Consider the following 17,949-nt stretch of genomic DNA (forward strand, 5'->3'; position numbering starts at 1 on the left):
ATCCCGACGCGACGGGCGGCGAGGGTTAGCCAATCGGAGAGCGCCTCATGACCTCGGCCTCCAACCCGGAACGGACCCGCTGCGGACGGTGACGGGCCGAGAAGGGGAGCGCCCCCGGGGTTCCGCCCCTTGGAGGCGGGGCGAGTGACGGTGGCCAACGGCGGCGGGCAGTGCGATTGGCTGATGGCTGAGGGAGGCGGGGCGGAGGGTCCCGCCCCCACTGAGGTGGCCAATCACGGGGAGAAAAGAGGACAACAGGGGGCGGGGCGGGAGCGCGCTGTGCACGTGGCTCTGTGCGGGGCTGCGCTGCCGCCGCGCTGCGAGTGACGCGCGCCCGCTGTGCGTGTGCCCAGGCCGTGCCCAGGCCAGGCGGTACGTCCCTGCACACCTGCTCTCTTCCCCTTCAGCCGCAGGGCTGGTGCCCTCGCAGCACAGCTTTCCCCGCAGCTAGCTGGCCCCTTCCTCTCCGGTTCACTCTGCAGCCAACAAATGACGCGTGCACCAACATTCAGAGGCGTTGGGGTTTCCGGAATTCATGCTACTGATTCAATCTCCTATCGCTCGTAGCATTGAGGTGCTTCCCCAGACTGTGAGATGTCAAACCAGGCAGCACAAGGTGCCTGCTCCCCATGAGGCTGTGCCAGGTGTACACAGAGCGCTCTCTGACGGCATGATCTGATAACGGTCTAAATAAACCACCATCCCTCAGTCCTGAGCTTTCCAGAGCTGCGTGCCATGCTGAGGAGCCAGGTCTAATTTTACAGCCACCCTGGCTGCAGGCAGAGGAAGCGGCCTGCTATTGGGTTTCTGTAGGAGAAGGTTAAATCGTCACTGGGTTTTTAATGAGCCCTGAGATTCCTCTTTAAGCCCTCAGTTGATGGGAAGTGAAATCCTTAGCAGAGGAAGGAGTGCTTGTGTTTTCCACCGCATCCACTCTGACTGCTGTTTGATGAGGGACAAAACGCAGCTGGAAGGTGAGGGGACAGTGAGGTTAAAGCAACACAGAGTGGGAGAGAGGAAAAGATGAGACAGGTGGGCACTGGGGGACGGGTCCTGAGTGCTCACATACTGAGAGCAGCACTGCCAGCCTGAGCTGCACTGGGGACCATGGGAGTGGAGCCCAGGGGATGCTAAAACTGCAGCCAAGTCAAAAAAAACCCCTCAGCTGGAAAGGTCAAAGAGGGAAAAGAGTTCTTGAGTGGGGCTGGGGGCTCTGCTCAGTGCTGCTTGGATCCATGTGGTTGTTTCAGCCCCAAAGCTCCACTGCCACAGTTTTGTGTGTCAGCGTCGTGCAGCCCCAGCAGAAGTGCAACTGCAACTGAGTAAAAGAACTGAGAGTGAATAAATGGATGATGCAAGAAGTACATGAGTAAACATCTGCTCGTTTGGATGGAGGATTAGAGATTTCCTATCTGCTCTCACAGTCAGAAGCTGAGTTCAGGCACTGTGACTCCTGCCCCTACCTTGCTTGAACCAAGACTGGAGATAAACATTTAGAGCCCATTTGCTGGAAGGTCAGCCTGGAGGAAGGAAGCAGCCTGGAGCCCAGCCTCACTAGCTACTAGGAGATGAGAATCCAAATGATCAGTCCTAATTACTGCATGTGCAAATCAGACTTCACATAAAAAGCAAGTAAATGTCATCACAGTATCATGTTCCTTCTTTTCCCTTGTTTGCCAGCCAAATTTTGAGAACTCTGCTTCTCCAGGCTTATACTTAAGGCTTTCTTTTTATAGGAATCAAGTGGGAAAGCAATGAAATGCATCCAGAGGCTCCGCCTTTAGCATGGGAAGAGGCCAGACAGACCTGTGACCCCTCCAGTTCCCAGGCAGCTTTCTGCCCATGATCTCACTTCCTTAGGAGAGCAGCCAAGCTGACTTCATGCATTACAGTACGCCCAGGGGCAGCTTCAGTCTGCATTACAATCCTTGTCACATTTTATGGTCTTTGGGAATTATGTCCTTCCGCCACTTCACGTCAGCCCAGCCACACAGCACTCATTGTATACCTTTGTAGGGATGCTGACAGGGCTTCTTCTATAAAACCATACAACCCAGTTAAAACCCACAAAAAAACCAAACCCAATCGCTTTGTCTCAGCTGCAAGACAGTAGGAGGGACTGCCAGAACAGGAATGCTGCTCAGGAGCCGCTTTGCTGATTTCCTCCTGCCTGGTCCTGCTGTCCTTCCCCTGCCCAGGGACCAAAGCTGATGTGGGCACAGGTGCTGCTGGCAGTGGTCTGATGCCCAGACATTCAAATGGGCTCTGATAAAGGTCTATCTGGGTGCTCATGGAGCTGCCCGAAGAACAAATTGCCAGGGCTCCACCTGTAACTATTGTTCAGGTCACTCACAAGAACTGAAGTGCACTGGTATCAGAGGTAAGGCTTTCCCATGCACTGTTAGCAGTTCTGCACATGCAGGTACAGCGACAGTAATCTGTGGCACCATAAACTTTTGTGATCTACAAAGCAGCTCACAAGGAAACAGTCCTGGATGGGAAGAAGTCATGTGTGTTGCACACCCATCTCTGTGAATTCATCTGCTCTTTGACTTAAGTATGCACGTACTGCAAGGGAATGGTTTTGTGAAGGCACAGTGTCAGACAACCACGGTTACCTCTGTTTTTGTTCTCTGCCTCCATGGGGGATTGTAAGGAATGTGCAAGCATTTGCCTGCGGTCACAGGTGAGTTTAATTCCACAACAGAAACCCAGCAGCTTCCTGTCTCGTTTCTGCAAACCGAAATAGCAAGGAGTTTGAAAACAAAGAAAGCTCCCCACGAGTTAGGCAACTCACAGACCTCAAGGAGGCACATGAGCAAAGATAAATGGGCTGTCGCAGAGTTCATCTCCTTTGTTTGTAGTAAATTATTGTGTGTAATTCGTGTTTCCTGTCCATAAATGCCAGAGGAACTTGAAGACATGGAATCTGTTCTAATTTACTAAAGACAAAAACAATTCCTCTCAAGTCCATCTGGAACTTGTTTTTATCATAATTGTTTTAGGCTCAGTAACGAGTTCAAGATCTAACTGCCCTCCCTAATTGTTTTAAGAATAAACAGATGCTCTATTTAAAGGCATCAGCTCCCCCTTTGCCCAGCGCAGCAATCGCTGGGGTCACGGGATGGAAGGAGTGGTACACCAATCAGCACAGACCCCAACAAGCAGTGCTCCTCCAATGGGGCCATTTGTGCCACCAGCAGTACTGGGGCAGGAAAATACACACAGTGAGTGTCCAGCTGGGGAGGTGTGCCCTCTATTCTCTCCTGCCATTAGTATGCTGCTTGTAGCTCCATCTGATGACCTTTAGCAGCGTGTCCTACCAGCAGATGGCACATGGCATGTCCCTCCAGCCGAGTTGCATGGCATGCAGCAGGACTGTGTTCACCCCAAGCCCTTTGCCAGACCAGCACTCCATCCTGCAGCAGAGCCCCACTTCTCTGTTTTGTTTGGAAATCAGGACAAACTCATGCTGCCCACCCACCACATAAGGCTGAGTGAGCTGTCTGTGAGGTCTCACTCACCCCAGTGCCCCCCAGCGTGTGCTGTGCCAGACCTGTGCAAGGGACACATCCACGTGAGTGGGAATGTAGTTGCATGAGGAACACGTTCATAAAGGCACAGGGCACTGGAAAGGCTACTTCTGCTCTCAGACTCCATCCTTCCTGTACGGATGTTGGTTAGCGAGAGCCCCAGACCCACCACTAAGCAGTCACAAAGCAACTCTGCTCCAGTTCTGAAAGCTCCACTCCACGGACTCACAGCCCATGGATAAGCTGTGTATCCATAACTGCCCAGGGCACTTGAAATATTTACTTTCATATGTTTAATGCCTATAAATAAATTATTTCTCCTTCACTGAAGGAGTGTCTATCACACATCAGCTCAGTGTACAGTTTGAGGGCTGAAGTCAGGGGAAGATGAATCATACTGAACTGGATGTTTGGTTGCTGGTGGTATTTTATTTGCTTGTTTGTTAGAAAGAAACCAAAAATAGCACTTACTGCTCAGCCCTCCAAGGACGAGTGGGTAGCACGGGGTTTGTGGTGAATCAAAGTTTATGTTGTTTTTACTTCTTATTGCTTTTTGTTCAGAGAGACAACCACTTCTGGCATACCATGAGGAAGATAATGTCACCTAAACCTCGTCGAGCAGAGCCTGGTCACATATCAAAACAAAGGCCCTCTTCTAAACCAGGTTCTGATCCTGAATTAAAGGCGTCAAGAGAGGAAACTGCTGTCTCTTAGCACAGTTATTTTTTTTCCCAGTGCTTCATCATTCCTGTTAAGTTCTGCCTTGTGATCTGTTCTCTGCACCATAGGTCGCCTCCCACAGCTGTCGCTGGGGAATGTCATTCAAGGGCACTCATTTTGTAACATTCATTTCATAACCACTGTGGCCAGTTGGCTAAGAGAACATCAGGCAACACTTATTTCCTATAAAAGAAGGTCTACTTTCAGCTGCAGAAATGCAGCACATACACCTGGGTGTGCAGTCAGCTGCTGAAGGCAACAGAAGGGACATTTGCACTTTGGTTTTTACTGGAGTCAGGACTGTGTCCTAGTCCAGGTGGCTCTCAGCTGGGAACGTCTCTAACAAAAAGTCCTACCTGAAGTGAGCACTAAAGAAGATATCAGGATGCATCTGACGCTGTGACATCAGACAGGGCCATCCAGCACCATTTATTGCCACTTGGCACCACAAAGGATCCTCTCCTGCACTCAGGGATGGAGGTTTTGTTCTGCAGCTTGCTCTCTCTGGCCTTCAGATCACCCAGTTTCAACTAAGCCCCCGTGTCAGAGTATGATACAAAGAACAAAAGGAATAGCTCAGCTACAGCCTGACCTACTGCTCACAACAGGCTGAAAAAGGGCAATTCAATTACTAGTAGCAATTTGGCTTTCCTAGGTTTTCCCAGAGAACCCCTATTGTTTATCAGGAGGATGAAAACACCAAGCACTGACCCAGCACACAGGAGACAGTCGCTCTTCTGACACCCAGAAATGCCCACTTGCAGGTGAGCACCACGGGATCCCCCCAGCACTGCCCTCACATCCCCCCAGCATCCGTGTGTCCCCTCAGGGCTGGAGAGCTGCCCAGTGACTGTGTGTCCCTGCTCCCCAAAGCTGCGGCAAAGCCCATTTCCTGAAGCTGTCATACGTTGTCTTGAACCTCACATAAATTGTGGGGATGGTCCTTACAGGAAAGGCAGAATGTTTGACAGGAACAGCTGGGCGAGATCCAGAACCCAGCCAGGGAATGGTTCCAGATCTGCCCTGTGGTTACAGAGCAGGGTATGTAAGGAGAATGCATCCTGTAGAGCCAAGCTGCATTAATAGAAACAGGGCCCCTCTTCTCCTCTCATGGTGTGCCTGCAGCTGGTCCAGAGGACCCCGGGGTGAGACCCCTGGCATGTAGGAACCTTTCAGTGCAGGGCAGAGCAAAGGGTGTGCTGAGAGGCTTCTAACAGCAGGATTCTGCTAACTGCTCCTGCAGTTAGACCATTGCAGGCACAGAGATGCCATCACATTCTCCATATAGCTGTTGTCCCATACTTGTGGCATCACGTTTCACCTAATTATGACAAGCTGAGCTCAATGAGAAGGTATTTGAGGGAAGAGGGAGATAGGTCCCTACGGCAGTGCTGGAGAGCTGCTTCTTCCAGGAGTCGTGTGGCTGCAGCACGGCCCTTCATGCCAGTAACACAGCCCCAGGCTGGAGATCTTTCACCCACATCAGCTGGGACTCGATGAGAACTCATCCTGAGGGCTGAGCGTTGGCAATACTGTGATCTTTAAAGGCACGGCAGGAATCCAGCCGGCAACACAACCAATGCACCAGTCAGCATCACAGCACAATGCACACAGGTGCGACGGAGGGGAAAGAAAAGCATCCATTCACTCACCGAGGCCGCAGCTGGAGAAAGCGGAGAGCTCCCAGCCGGGCTGCGCAGAGCCATGGCAGCAAACATCCCGTGCTGCTCCTGCCGCTCAGTGGCTGAAGGCGGAGCAGCACTCAGTGCCGCTATGCCCCGAAAGAGAATCTTCTGTAGAACGGGGTCGGCAGCAACAACTGACCGGGGACAAAGAGGGGTTTAAAAACAGTTGCACCTATTCTGATTTGTCTGAAACGTATAGAATGTATTGTATGGAAAGAAGCAAGCCATTGCTGTCACTGCTGCCACACCATCTTCAGCAGCTCACGTGGGACAAGGAACCGTTTCTGGAATGAAACCAGAATTGCCCAGAGCCCATCAGATCTGTCCTGCAGAAGTGATAGGTGGGAAGGGTGCAAAGCTGCCATCCTATCGAAAGATAAGCCAGAAGACAAAGGTGAAAGGTCATGGAAGAAGTCACCATTGCTGTGCAATAAAACCATTTCTACTTGTTAGAATTGAGCTGAAGCCTCTCAGAGGTAACGAGAGGACCTCCACTGCATAAAGGCATTTAATTGTTAACCAAGGTTTTGAAACAGAACTGAATTTCAATTTCGTACTCCAGAGGCGTGCCATAAATCCATTGTACGAGGACCTCTATGCCTCCGTGAGCAACTTTGAAGCTCTGTTGGGTCCTTGATTGTTACCTCCCACAGCACAAAACCACATACACTCCTTGGTATCAGCTGCCCTCAGAGCTTAGGAATTTGGGCAACTCTGGATCCTGCAGAATAATTTCCCCAAACTGCCACGTATTTGGAAGAAAGTTAATGGAACTGTGTTGTTAATGAACATGCAGCCCCATTTAGAGAATGTAAATCAGCTGGCAAGACACTTGCCAAGTCAAGTGTGTTATCCTAATGTAATAGGTGACTCAATACATAGAATCATGGAATGGTTTGAGTTGGAAGGGACCCTTAAGATCATCACGTTCCAACACCCTGCTACAGGCAGGGTCACCTCCCTCTAGACCAGGTTGCTCACAGCCCCATCCCAGCCTGGCCTTGAATGCTTCCAGGGAGGGAGCAACCACAGCTGCTTCGGGCAACCTGTTCAGTCTCTCACCACCTTCACAGTAAAGAATTTCTTCCTGGTGTCTAAGTAACCTGTTCCTGCTTCCACTCCCCATAAGCTTTCTTTTAGAGCTTAAGTAAGTCCATGAGCTTCTTGTTGATCCACAGAGGCTTCCCAGCATTCTTGCCTGCCTTTCTTTTTCTTGGCATGCACTGCTTCTGGGCTTGGAGGAGATGGTCCTTGAACACCAACCAGCTTTCTTGGGCACCTCTTCCCTCCAGGGATTTCTCCCATGTCACCTTGCCAAGCAGTTCCCTGAAGAGTTCAAAGTCTGCTCTCCTGAAATTCTGAGTGGCAAGCTTGCTGTGCACCCTCTTTAACACCCTGAGGATTTTGAACTCCACCATTTCATGGTCACTACAATCAAGACTGTCTGCGAGCTTCACGTTACTCATCAGCCCCTCCTTGTTGGTGAGAACAAGGCTCAGCATAGCTCCTTTTCTCACAGGTTCCTGTATAACTTGGAAGAAGTTATCATCAACACATTCCAGGAACCTCTTTGATTTCTGGTGCACTGCTGTGTTGTCCCTTTAACAGATGCAGGGGTAGCTGAAGGCTCCCATGATGACCATGTTTTGTGACTGTGGAGCAACTCCTATTAGTTTGTAGAGGGTCTCTTCTACTAGGTCTTCCAGATCAGGCAGCCTGTAGAAGACCCCCACTACGATGTCTCTTTTCCCCTGCCTTCCTTTTAACCCTAACCCACGCATGCATATGCCTGCAACTCCTCCTGCTTGTTCCCCATGCTCCATGCATTGTGTATGGGCACTTGAGTTGGACACCCATTGAGGCTCATTTACCAACTAGAATTCCCTTATCCTGAACCTTAAGAGCTGTCTTACTGGCCTGCAATCCTACTCCAGGCCCAGGGCATCCTCATTGTCAGCCTCAAAGTGCAATGATTTAAAGATCCCCACCCTCAGCAACTCTAGTTTAAAGCTCATCTGATTAAATTGGAAAGCTCACAGCTGTTTAGCCCCAGGCTGTGGGTTCAGTGCAGACTACACATGAATCTGGCTAACGAGATGCACCCCACAGGAGCTTCTTCCTTTAGGAGTTCTGAATGGAGACACTGATTGCCACAGCCACAGCCACAGCCACAGCCACAGCCACAGCCACAGCCACAGCCACAGCCACAGCCACAGCCACAGCCACAGCCACAGCCACAGCCACAGCCACAGCCACAGCCACAGCCACAGCCACAGCCACAGCCACAGCCACAGCCACAGCCACAGCCACAGCCACAGCCACGCACTGAGACGAACCACCACAACAGAACTTCTCCCGACGAGTGACCATTACTTCCGGCTTTCAGGCATTTAAATCTGCCGCCGTTGCCCTGGCAACGCCCACGTCGCGTCAGCCACTCTCGCGAGAGCTGCCCGCTGCTGGAGGGCTGCGCCGCAGTGCCGGCGTTTCCCTGGCGAAGGACGCCGCGGACCCCTCGTGCCCAGAGCTGCGCTGCTCCGGCTCCGGCCGGGCTGCGAGGCGGCTGCTCCCGACCAATGGGTGTTAGCGCCTGCGCTGGAGATTTAAATAATCCTTTGGAGCACTGCTGAGAGCACCGGAGGCTTTGGCAGACAGGAAAGACCAGCAAAGAGGATGAACAAGCTGCAGAGATTGGTAAGAACGGTAAACTTTTCTGTTTTTGTTGACAGACTATTTTTTCCCCCCATTTTTATAAGGCTGTGTAAGTCCTTACAGGTTACTGTAGAACTGCCCGTCTGCAAGTGAGTGCAGCGTACCCTCTGACGGGCAGGAGAGAGCTCAGCCGCTTGTTGCTGCACGGCTGGAACAGTCCGCTGTGCCTCCGTCGGGGAGAACGTCTTGTCTGAGGCTATGGAAGTTAATGACATTAAAGGGCTTTCAGGAAGGAAAAAAGCTAACGTTATTTGAATTTGTGATTTAAAAGCTCCTGGGAGATGAGGCAAACTGTTCCTTTCTTTGGCAGATGGCTCTGCAAGAGGAAATCGAGCAGGTGAAGCAGGCAGGGCTCCCCAGCTTTAGGATATCTCAGTCCTCTCCCGGATCAGTGGAGTCGTATTCGTGCAGCAAAATGAAATCTGGCCTGAGGTGATCTGCACTGGTGGTGAACAGCCAGGGCCGAGCATGGGCTCTTCATGTCACCCTGCAGAGCTGCCCCGTGGGGAGTGCTGTGCAAGTCTGGCCCTGGGCCACCTGGAACACTGTGCAGGTGGTATCAGAATAAGGGCCGGGTGCCCCAACAAGCCCAGAGCGGTCGTGAGACATGAGACAGTGCTTCCAGCCCAGGGACGGCACCAGGGCACTGCTTGCCAGGCACAGCATCTCATGTGCAGGTAGAGAAGCTGAAAGCACAGCAGAGAGTACGTGAGAATAGACGAGGATGGTGGTGTGGCTGCAGCGGGGATGAGGTGTGGGTATGGGGACGTGATGCTGCTGGCACATGGTCCTGACCTGTGGAAAGTCAGACGCACAGAAAAGCATCCTGTCAAGGGTGGCAAGAATGAACTGGGATTTACAGACACAACAGAGGAGGAAAGATCAACAGAAATGTGTAGAAAGGGGAATACATACAACTGGTTCTTGCTCGTAAGCCTGACAGTGAGCAGCTGGCACAGCTTGTTCTACACCCTTCCAAAGGCAAGAGGCTTCTCTGTGATACCAGCACCCCAATCCCATGATGTTGCATGAAGCAGCCCCATTAAATACCTATAGGAGCAACGGGCAGTGTAGAAATGACCTCAAGGAGGCACAGAACGTGACACAGAACCCATGACCTGCCATGTATTTCGCCCACGTCATTATAGTGAAAATGCAGAAAGTATTCTGACTGAAAACTCAACTTAGACTGCTGAACACCTGTAGGAACAACTGCGTGATGGGAAAGTTCACCAGAATGACACTGTCTGAAAAGTGAAGCAGCATAGCAAAGGTAGTCTATTTTAAGCTAAAATGAAAGGACAAAAAAAGAAAGTATAATCGCAGTAAAAGGGTAGAAGAAATAGCATGGCAATGAACAAGAGTGCCCTGGACATAAATAGCTCTGAGAAAATCCCTTGTAGTAGAGGGGAGCTGGAAATGATTCAGAAGTTATTAAACTTTGCCAAATGCTTCTTGAATAATTCATCATGTGGGTACAGGTTTTGTACTGAATTGAATTAATTGGAGCAGTAACACCAGACCGTGACAGTATTTGTTGTTGTTATGCTGACTTTCTGTGAGCATATGCATTAAATATTAAACAAAAGACACTTGCATGCCTTTGCCTCCAAGCAGTTCCAATTTGTGAACAGCACAGAATTATTAATATGGAATATTAATATCGTTTTGCACTTTTGGAAGCCACAGATTTTGAAGCTCTGTATTTTGTTTTCTGTCTTCTGTACTTCCCATTATACAACATCATTTGTAGCCTGTGCTAATGTTCATCACACAGCGGGCCAGATGTCAGCTGAGCCATTTTATTCTGTGTACAAAAGTTATCCTTTTTCCATCCATCTTCTTCAGCTTCAGAGCAAGAACCTGATCCTGACAGTGTGTGCTGCTGGGATCGGAGGCACTTTCCAGTACGGTTACAACATCTCCATCATCAATGCTCCAACTTTAGTAAGTACTGCAGGTCTGAGAGGCTCCTCCTGAGACACACACTGCCTTGGGGTCCTCATTCGGGCTGCAGACGGTGGCCTGCCACCAAAAATAGGCAGCCTGCTAGTACGGAGGGTGGGAATGTGTTGTCAGCTCTGTATAAGTCATAGTCAAGGTACAGGACTTTGCTGTCATGAGCCACCCTTATTCAGGATCTAGGGTCACAAGAATTCTTTTACAAGCCTTGTTTTCAGTTGTTTTAGAACATCTGATTCTAAAGTTTTTCAACCTACATCCTATGAAATTGACTTTTGCCCTTCAATTCAAAGTTGGACCCATGATGCATGCTTTTAAATTATCCAAAACAGCTACACAGACACATAAGCCAAGTACAACTTTTCAGCAGCTACAGTTTTAGATCCTTATCCCTCTGTTAAAAACACGTCTATGAGCTGGAGGTCATTTTCAGTCCAAGATTTAACAGCATGAACACAGGACGAACAGATGGATGCAGAAGGAAGCATTTACACGTCTCTCTGCCGCGGCCATGCAGCACTGTCCTTCTCTCACAGTACATCCAGACGTTCATGAACAAAACATGGCTGGAGCGCACAGGTGCTCCCCTGGAGAGTGGCATGGTCTTGATGCTGTGGTCCTTCACCGTGTCCGTGTACCCCCTGGGAGGCCTTGCAGGGGCTGTTGCTGCTGGCCCCATGGCCATTGTGTTGGGAAGGTAAGAGGTGCTGGATTATAATTGAAGCTTTGCAGCTTCTTTTAGGCCGAGAGGAAATATGCAAAGCGGGCACACATCTGAGCTCACAACCATGTCTTTTCTTTCTGAAGGAAGATGTCCCTGCTGGTTAACAACATCTTTGTGATCGTAGCTGCCGTCTTGTCAGGATTCAGCCAGATGGCAAAGTCCTTCGAAATGATTATGCTGAGCAGGTTCCTTACTGGTGTGAATGCAGGTATGAGGTGTGCAGGAATGGGAAACCTAACGGGCCAAAAGTTATCAGAAGTATCAATTAGAAATGGAAGATACCTGAATAGGAATGATCAAAATAATTTATCCTCTAGTCTGAGCAGATGTGAAATTAAAGGTTTGGGTAAATAAGTTTAGGTAGGTCAGACATCACATTTCCTGCAAGAGAAGAGCTGACTGCATTTGCCCTCATCTCCTCTGTCTGCAAGCTGAGACCAGCATTTGTCTGCTTTGCCAGGTGTAAGCATGAATGTTCAGCCCATGTATCTGGCAGAGAGTGCTCCAAAGAAGCTCCGAGGGGCTGTGGCCTTAACCTCTGCATCCTTTACAGCCCTGGGACTGGTGCTGGGCCAGGTTGTTGGACTCAGGTAATGGAAAGCTAGAAGCCCAGTTTATACTTCATCTATTTTTCTTCTCTTTTTTCCTTTCTTTTTTTCCCCCTTTTTATTTTACTCCTCCTCCCTTTCCTTTCTTTTCCAGTGCCCACACACAGCAGATGATTCTCATCTCTTGTAAAATTTACTGAGCAAGATACTTTTTATTTTTTTTCTCCAGGGAGCTTCTAGGAGGGGAAGAAAGCTGGCCGCTCCTTTTAGCCAGCAATGCTGTGCCTGCCCTCATCCAGCTCATGATTCTGCCGTGGTTTCCTGAAAGTCCCAGATACCTCTTGATTGACCGTGGAGACAGAGAGTCCTGCATCTCTGGTGAGCTTAGGGTGACAGCCAGCACCTGACTGAGCAGTGGGATCTGCTGACTGGGCAGAGGCACAGTAAGAAGGTTGACTGCATATCTTCACACACGGTCCAGTGCATTCAGCCTAAAGCAAATTGAAATGTAGATTCCTCCCAACACAAATATTCTGTTTGGTGACCTACCAAGTCTCCTCAGATGAACATAAAATCTTTAAGCCCAGTACTATGGGTTTTGTCTCCAGTGCCATGATGTGCCAGAACATTTGGTTAACAAACCAGAACCATACTTGTTCTGTACAGGATATGTGGTGCCACCAATGTTTGTAGATGCATTAGTTGTTGCACCCTTAGGCAGGTGGTAGTTAGTTGCATATTTGTGTGAACTAAAGTAATTCTGAGCACAGATTAATGTATACTTCTTTGCATCCTGCTTTTGTACAAAGACTTAGGTTGCAATCTCTTGAGAATGGTGCCATGGTTTTATATGTGAGAAGCACTGTATCACTGCATTTGTGATTACTTCCTCCTTCCAAGCTAAAGAACATTCTACAATCTTAAATATTTACGATCTATTAAGATAATTGAAAGCATCTTCCTAAAAAAAAAGTACATTTTTTGATACAAAGAAAAGGTCAAAAGGTGGAGCTTGTGTTCGCAATGGTGTATATGTTTTGTAACTATGAAGTGAAATAAATGCTGGCTGAGGAGCTCATGACCAAATGAGCAGCCAACTCATATTAAGGGATTTGCTTAGATTTGTAGCATACAACCCCCATACACGGAGAAGCTGGAATTAGTTTCCAGGAGACATGTACCAAGAATGTCTTAGCTGCCTGTATTTCCCGGGGAATCCACTTGAAGTATGAGTCAGAAGCATGGCTGCTGGAATTACACGAACTGGAATTATTCTCTTGTCAAACAATGGGAAAGGATTTGCAGTCCCTATCCCCTAATCCTTCAAGGGGCTACCACCTGCCACTTGTGGAGGCAGTACCATGATCATGGGCTGTTCTACAGCTTACCACAATCATCATCTACTGCTCAGCTGTTTGGCCTGCAGAGATGGGCAAACAAAGGTAAAGCCTGGGTTCTCTTGTCCTTGCAGCACTGAAGAAGCTCAGAGGCAGCAGTGACCTGGGAGAGGAGCTGGAGGAGATGCTATCTGAACAGGCTGCTGCCAAAGGTCAGAGAGCGAAGAAGCCCTGGGAGCTGTTCCGAAACCCGGCAGTGAGGTGGCAGCTGATAAGCATCATCGTGCTGAGCAGTGCCATGCAGCTCTGCGGGAACGATTCGGTGAGCTGCTGGGGGCTGCAGCAATCAGCAGCAGCACTGTACGGGCCGTGGGTGCAAGCACTTGGGTTTAACACTCTTCCTGCAGAAGAAGGAGCAGTGTTCTGCTCTGCCTCTGCAGATCTGGCTGCAGAAGGCATGAACAAAGTAGTGAAGGAGGAATTGTGGGAGAAGTTGAGTTGGAGTATATAAAATGATGGCGTAAAAAGGAAACTGGGTACAAATGTCTGTGCTACAATGCCTGCTTAATATGCAGGAAAAACCCTCTGGCATTCAGCCCTGATTTTCATGGTCCTTCAGGAAAAAGCAAGTGGATGTATTTTCAGACACCTTCCCTTACTGCTCTCTCTTCTCTTCTCTCCACAGATGTACTTCTATGCAGCTTACGTGTTCCAGGAGGCTGGAATTCCTCAGGACAAAATCCCGTATGTTGTCATCGGCACAGGGAGCTGTGAACTGATCACGTCTGTTACTTGTGTGAGGCTCTTAAAACACTGCTGACACACAGCTGTGCTGACAGCGAGGAGGCCAGTGATGACAAATTTCAAATTTACATTGCCTGTTATCCCAAGGAAGCACTTTATAACACAGCGGTCAGGGAAACTCTCAGCATTCGTGTCCAGCGGGGTTAATGCTGTGTTCTGTAAGACACTGCATCGTCATCACTGTCTGAAAAATGCTGTTTGGAGGGGTCTGAATGGACACTGTGCTTCTGATCTGTGCACATTGTCTCTAGAAAATGAAACTTTTACCTCATGTCACCACAGCTACAGGCAGGGTTTAGGTGCACCTGGGATGTTCCTGTCTCCTTGAACACCCATCTTGCTGGCTCCTGCCAGATCCTTTCCCCTGAGCAGCCTTTCTCTTTCAGCTAAGAGTTGCAATGGGACAAGAGGGAGCAGGCAGGAATCTAACCAGATGTCGAACATTTTTGCTTTATTTCGCTGTGTTACTTTGTGCAGAACATGATTATAGACTACGCTGGCCGGAGGCCACTGCTGCTGGGAGGATACATCCTCATGGCAGGATGGGCCACTGTCTTCATGGTCGCTCTGAGCCAGCAGGTAATAAACTTCATTGGATTATTTAAGGGAAATGCAATTGGCCTTTGCTTTTTTATGTGATTGGGGTGTCGAGTGGTGGCAACTAACAGTAAGTGCTCTCATTGGCTTTTCGTTGTTCCCTGTGGCTGCAGGCTCAGATTAGCTGGATGCCTTATCTCAGCATGGCCTGCATTTTCGCCTATATCCTGAGCTTTGGAATTGGACCAGGTCAGTTCCCCACATGTTTCACTGAAACTTTTGGGTGCCATGGGAGTCTGGAGTTGTGTGCAAGCACGTGGCTTTGGAAGTAATTTCTTGTCACAGTCCTTACAGTGTCATAGGATTTAACTAATTATGAGCTACTTTCACAGCCAGATCACAGTGAGAATAACGTGGGTTACAAAACCTCTCCCAGCAGTTCATTCCAACATGAAAGAGACTAAATAATTAGCCAGCCCTTAATATTTAACCTAAGACTTCCCCACTTCAGTTTATCTCTTTGACCACGTGTTCTGGCATTGTTGACTAGTGAGAATAATTTACTGAATAACAAGTTACTGTTCTCACAAATTTCACATTGGTTTTGCTTGTGCTCTCTTGGTTTTCATCAGCAGTGTTACCAACAGTGTTATTAACTTTCCTGCTATTTCTTTTTCCAGCTGGTGTAACAGGAGTTCTGCCCACAGAGATTTTTGATCAGATGTCCCGACCAGCTGCTTACATGATCTGCGGGTCTCTGCTCTGGTTCAATCTCTTTCTGGTCGGAACAGCGTTTCCATTCATTGTGGTGCGTTCCCAAGGCAATGCAATGGCGATTTCTGATGTAAAGCTGATGTAAAGCTTTGGGGGCGTGAATGGCCCATAGTTCCGCTCCATCCTCTATTGAGTATGGCTGGGACTAGAGATGCAATGTAATTCCCCTTGGCCAGACCCTGGCACCATTCCCTATGTTGATTCCTGAAGTGAAAGGGAGCAGAACTCCACCATATGCAATCCCATCTTAATCCCTACTGTGGATCTCCATTCTATCCAGTTATGTATAGACAGAAAGATGGAAAAACACATTCTGAGATACTTTTCTTCGTACATCAAAGCTCCCAAACTGTGCTGGAGAGCTGCTGTGCTCCTTGTTGGGGAGCACACAAATACTCCCTGGATGAAGTTAGTCCATGCAGGGAAGGGGTTTAATAACCTTTTTGCTGTTGTACAGAATGTCTTTAACATCATCTTGTTCTTTACCTCCTCCTCAGAAAAATCTAGCACATTTCTGCTACGTCCCATTCCTTGTGGTTTGCATCTGCACTGCTCTCTACATAGGGTTCTTCCTTCCTGAGACCAAGGGAAAGTCCTTCCTGGAAATCTCGGAGGAGTTCAGGAAACGGAACTTCAGAGCTCAGAGTCATGAAGCTTTCTATAAAGGCCCTGAGGAGATCAGGTCTACCACGTTGTAGCAGAGGGAAGGAGAATGGCATCTGGGGGTAATTCAGCGGTGGTTATGTTCTCTTTGCAGGGACACAGAGAGAGGAGCAGGGCTGTGGAGAATATAGTGCTCTTAAATTCACCTTGAAAAGATTTTAGGGCAAGCTACAAAACTCAGCCATTAGGATCACATTATTTATTTACTTCATTTGTTAAACTCCTCCTAAGCCACCATTTGGCTGAAACCCTAACATGACTATGACTTGTCCTCTGTCGCCTCCTGGGGACATTCTCAGGGACTGCCTTCCTGCTAAAATGCTTGAGAGTGTCTCTTAAAAAGCAGGTCATGTGTGACGTGGTGGTTCCACTGAAACACTTCCAAGCAGGCATATCAGAGAAATGCCTGACAGCAGCATGATATAGCAAGACAAGGAACCTGATCAGCTGAATTTTATAACACTCGATAAACCATTTATTGTCTTGCTACACAAATTTTCCTGCTGCTTTAAAGCAAAGGTCCATGAGTTGAAATGCAGAGTGCCTGCTTCCAACCAGGCCATGCTGCCAGATACCTAAATATTGATTTAGGATACTGAAATTTGGCCCCAGAGGCTTAGAGCTTAGGATGGGCCTTGATTAAAAAAGAAAAAAAAAGGGGGGGGGGAATGAAATATAGATTCCTTCCTTTCCCAAATTCAAAGGCAGTTTTGGATAAATGCACACATCCTCTGAAGGGTCCATAGTTAGTAGCCAAAGCTGATCAGTATCACAGATCTTGGTTTACACAGAACTTTGTGCTGTCACAATTGTGTTGCTGCTTATGGAGAACAGATCTATAATATACATCATCTACTAAATGGCAACAAAAGGTTAAAAATCTGTTGCAGGTTTTCAGTACTAAGTAACGCACATATAAGTAACGCACATATTAAAGAGTGATAGGCTGATGCCTATTCTCTTATCATCAAGCACCACCACGCAATGCTTCAGCAACTTTCTTCTGAATTTCTTCTAAATTTCATCTCTTCCTTCTCAAACCAAACCAAACAGCAACTTTTTTTTTTTTTTTTGCTTCTAAATCTGGGCTCTCAGATACAAAAATTAACGTGATTAAATTCTGCTTTCAGACAGCAGATGACATTCTCAGTGCGGTGTCTCAGTGCTCCTGTTTCTGTTATTAAGTGATTTCAAATAGACCACTACTTGTTGAGCAATAGCAAGCAGTTAATTATTTTCGGCTATAAGTGCATGTGACGGATGGATTAGGAAGAAAGCTTCTAGCACTTTGCTGCATGGCTTATACAGCTGGTGTTTGGGCACCATTTTGCAGACTATTTACTCTGGACTGATTTTCTTCATGGCTTGTTTTCTTGCCATCCAGTCCTGTGCTCTGTCTCTGGTCCCACCTGGACACTGCCAATGCATCTTGCAGGGATTGAGCCTCCATGTTATACCTATGCTCTGCTGTGGCTATGGTTGCAGTGAAGAGGAACATTGGCAAAATAAGTAACGTTTCTTTCTGTATATTTGTAACCAATTTTAATAAAAAAATCCAGCATTTCTGAATGTCATGAATGTATACATAATGTTTCCTGTATTACTGGAATAATGAGTATTATTCCATGTATTACTGAGTGTATTACTGTCGTGTTGGGCATGGGCAGACGTATTTCCCCAGAATTTGTGCAAGAACAGTCTTTCACTACCTACAGTTTACAGTGTAGGAAAAATAAATCTAAACATTTGTTCATCTGCGGTTGGTGCTATTTATAAATCATTCACATAAACACATGGGCAACAGCAGCTATCTCTGCTCTTGGACAAATAGGATTTTGAGACAAGACAACCAGGAGCAAGACAGCTGGAAGCTAGGAAATGCAGAGGAACTCTTCATTCATATGGTCTGGAGAGGGCAGCGAGGGCCTGATGGAAAGAGGCCTGATGAAT

General features: G+C 48.1%; 1 protein-coding gene across 1 annotated transcript; it reads left to right on the plus strand.

The window, feature by feature from the left end:
- Nucleotides 1-8,400: 8,400 nt before the first annotated feature.
- Nucleotides 8,401-17,581, plus strand: SLC2A11 (solute carrier family 2 member 11). Its single transcript, NM_001347709.2, has 12 exons — nucleotides 8,401-8,632; nucleotides 10,499-10,597; nucleotides 11,149-11,309; nucleotides 11,420-11,544; nucleotides 11,797-11,926; nucleotides 12,114-12,262; nucleotides 13,356-13,543; nucleotides 13,907-14,017; nucleotides 14,503-14,604; nucleotides 14,736-14,811; nucleotides 15,243-15,370; nucleotides 15,834-17,581. The coding sequence occupies exons 1-12, from the start codon at nucleotides 8,612-8,614 to the stop codon at nucleotides 16,032-16,034; spliced, it is 1,491 nt and encodes a 496-aa protein (NP_001334638.1). The 5' UTR covers nucleotides 8,401-8,611; the 3' UTR covers nucleotides 16,035-17,581.
- The last annotated feature ends 368 nt before the right edge of the window (nucleotides 17,582-17,949 follow it).

This window comes from Gallus gallus, chromosome 15 (genome assembly GCF_016699485.2).
Source record: "Gallus gallus isolate bGalGal1 chromosome 15, bGalGal1.mat.broiler.GRCg7b, whole genome shotgun sequence".
Classification (NCBI taxonomy): Eukaryota; Metazoa; Chordata; class Aves; order Galliformes; family Phasianidae; genus Gallus; species Gallus gallus.

Excerpts from the sequence above, each read along its gene's own strand:
- SLC2A11 (NM_001347709.2), top strand. The coding sequence starts at position 8,612 with ATGAACAAGCTGCAGAGATTG. Across the intron at positions 14,018-14,502 it reads TGATCACGTCTGTTACTTGT|AACATGATTATAGACTACGC; the intron begins GTGAGGCTCTTA and ends TACTTTGTGCAG. Across the intron at positions 15,371-15,833 it reads CAGCGTTTCCATTCATTGTG|AAAAATCTAGCACATTTCTG; the intron begins GTGCGTTCCCAA and ends CCTCCTCCTCAG.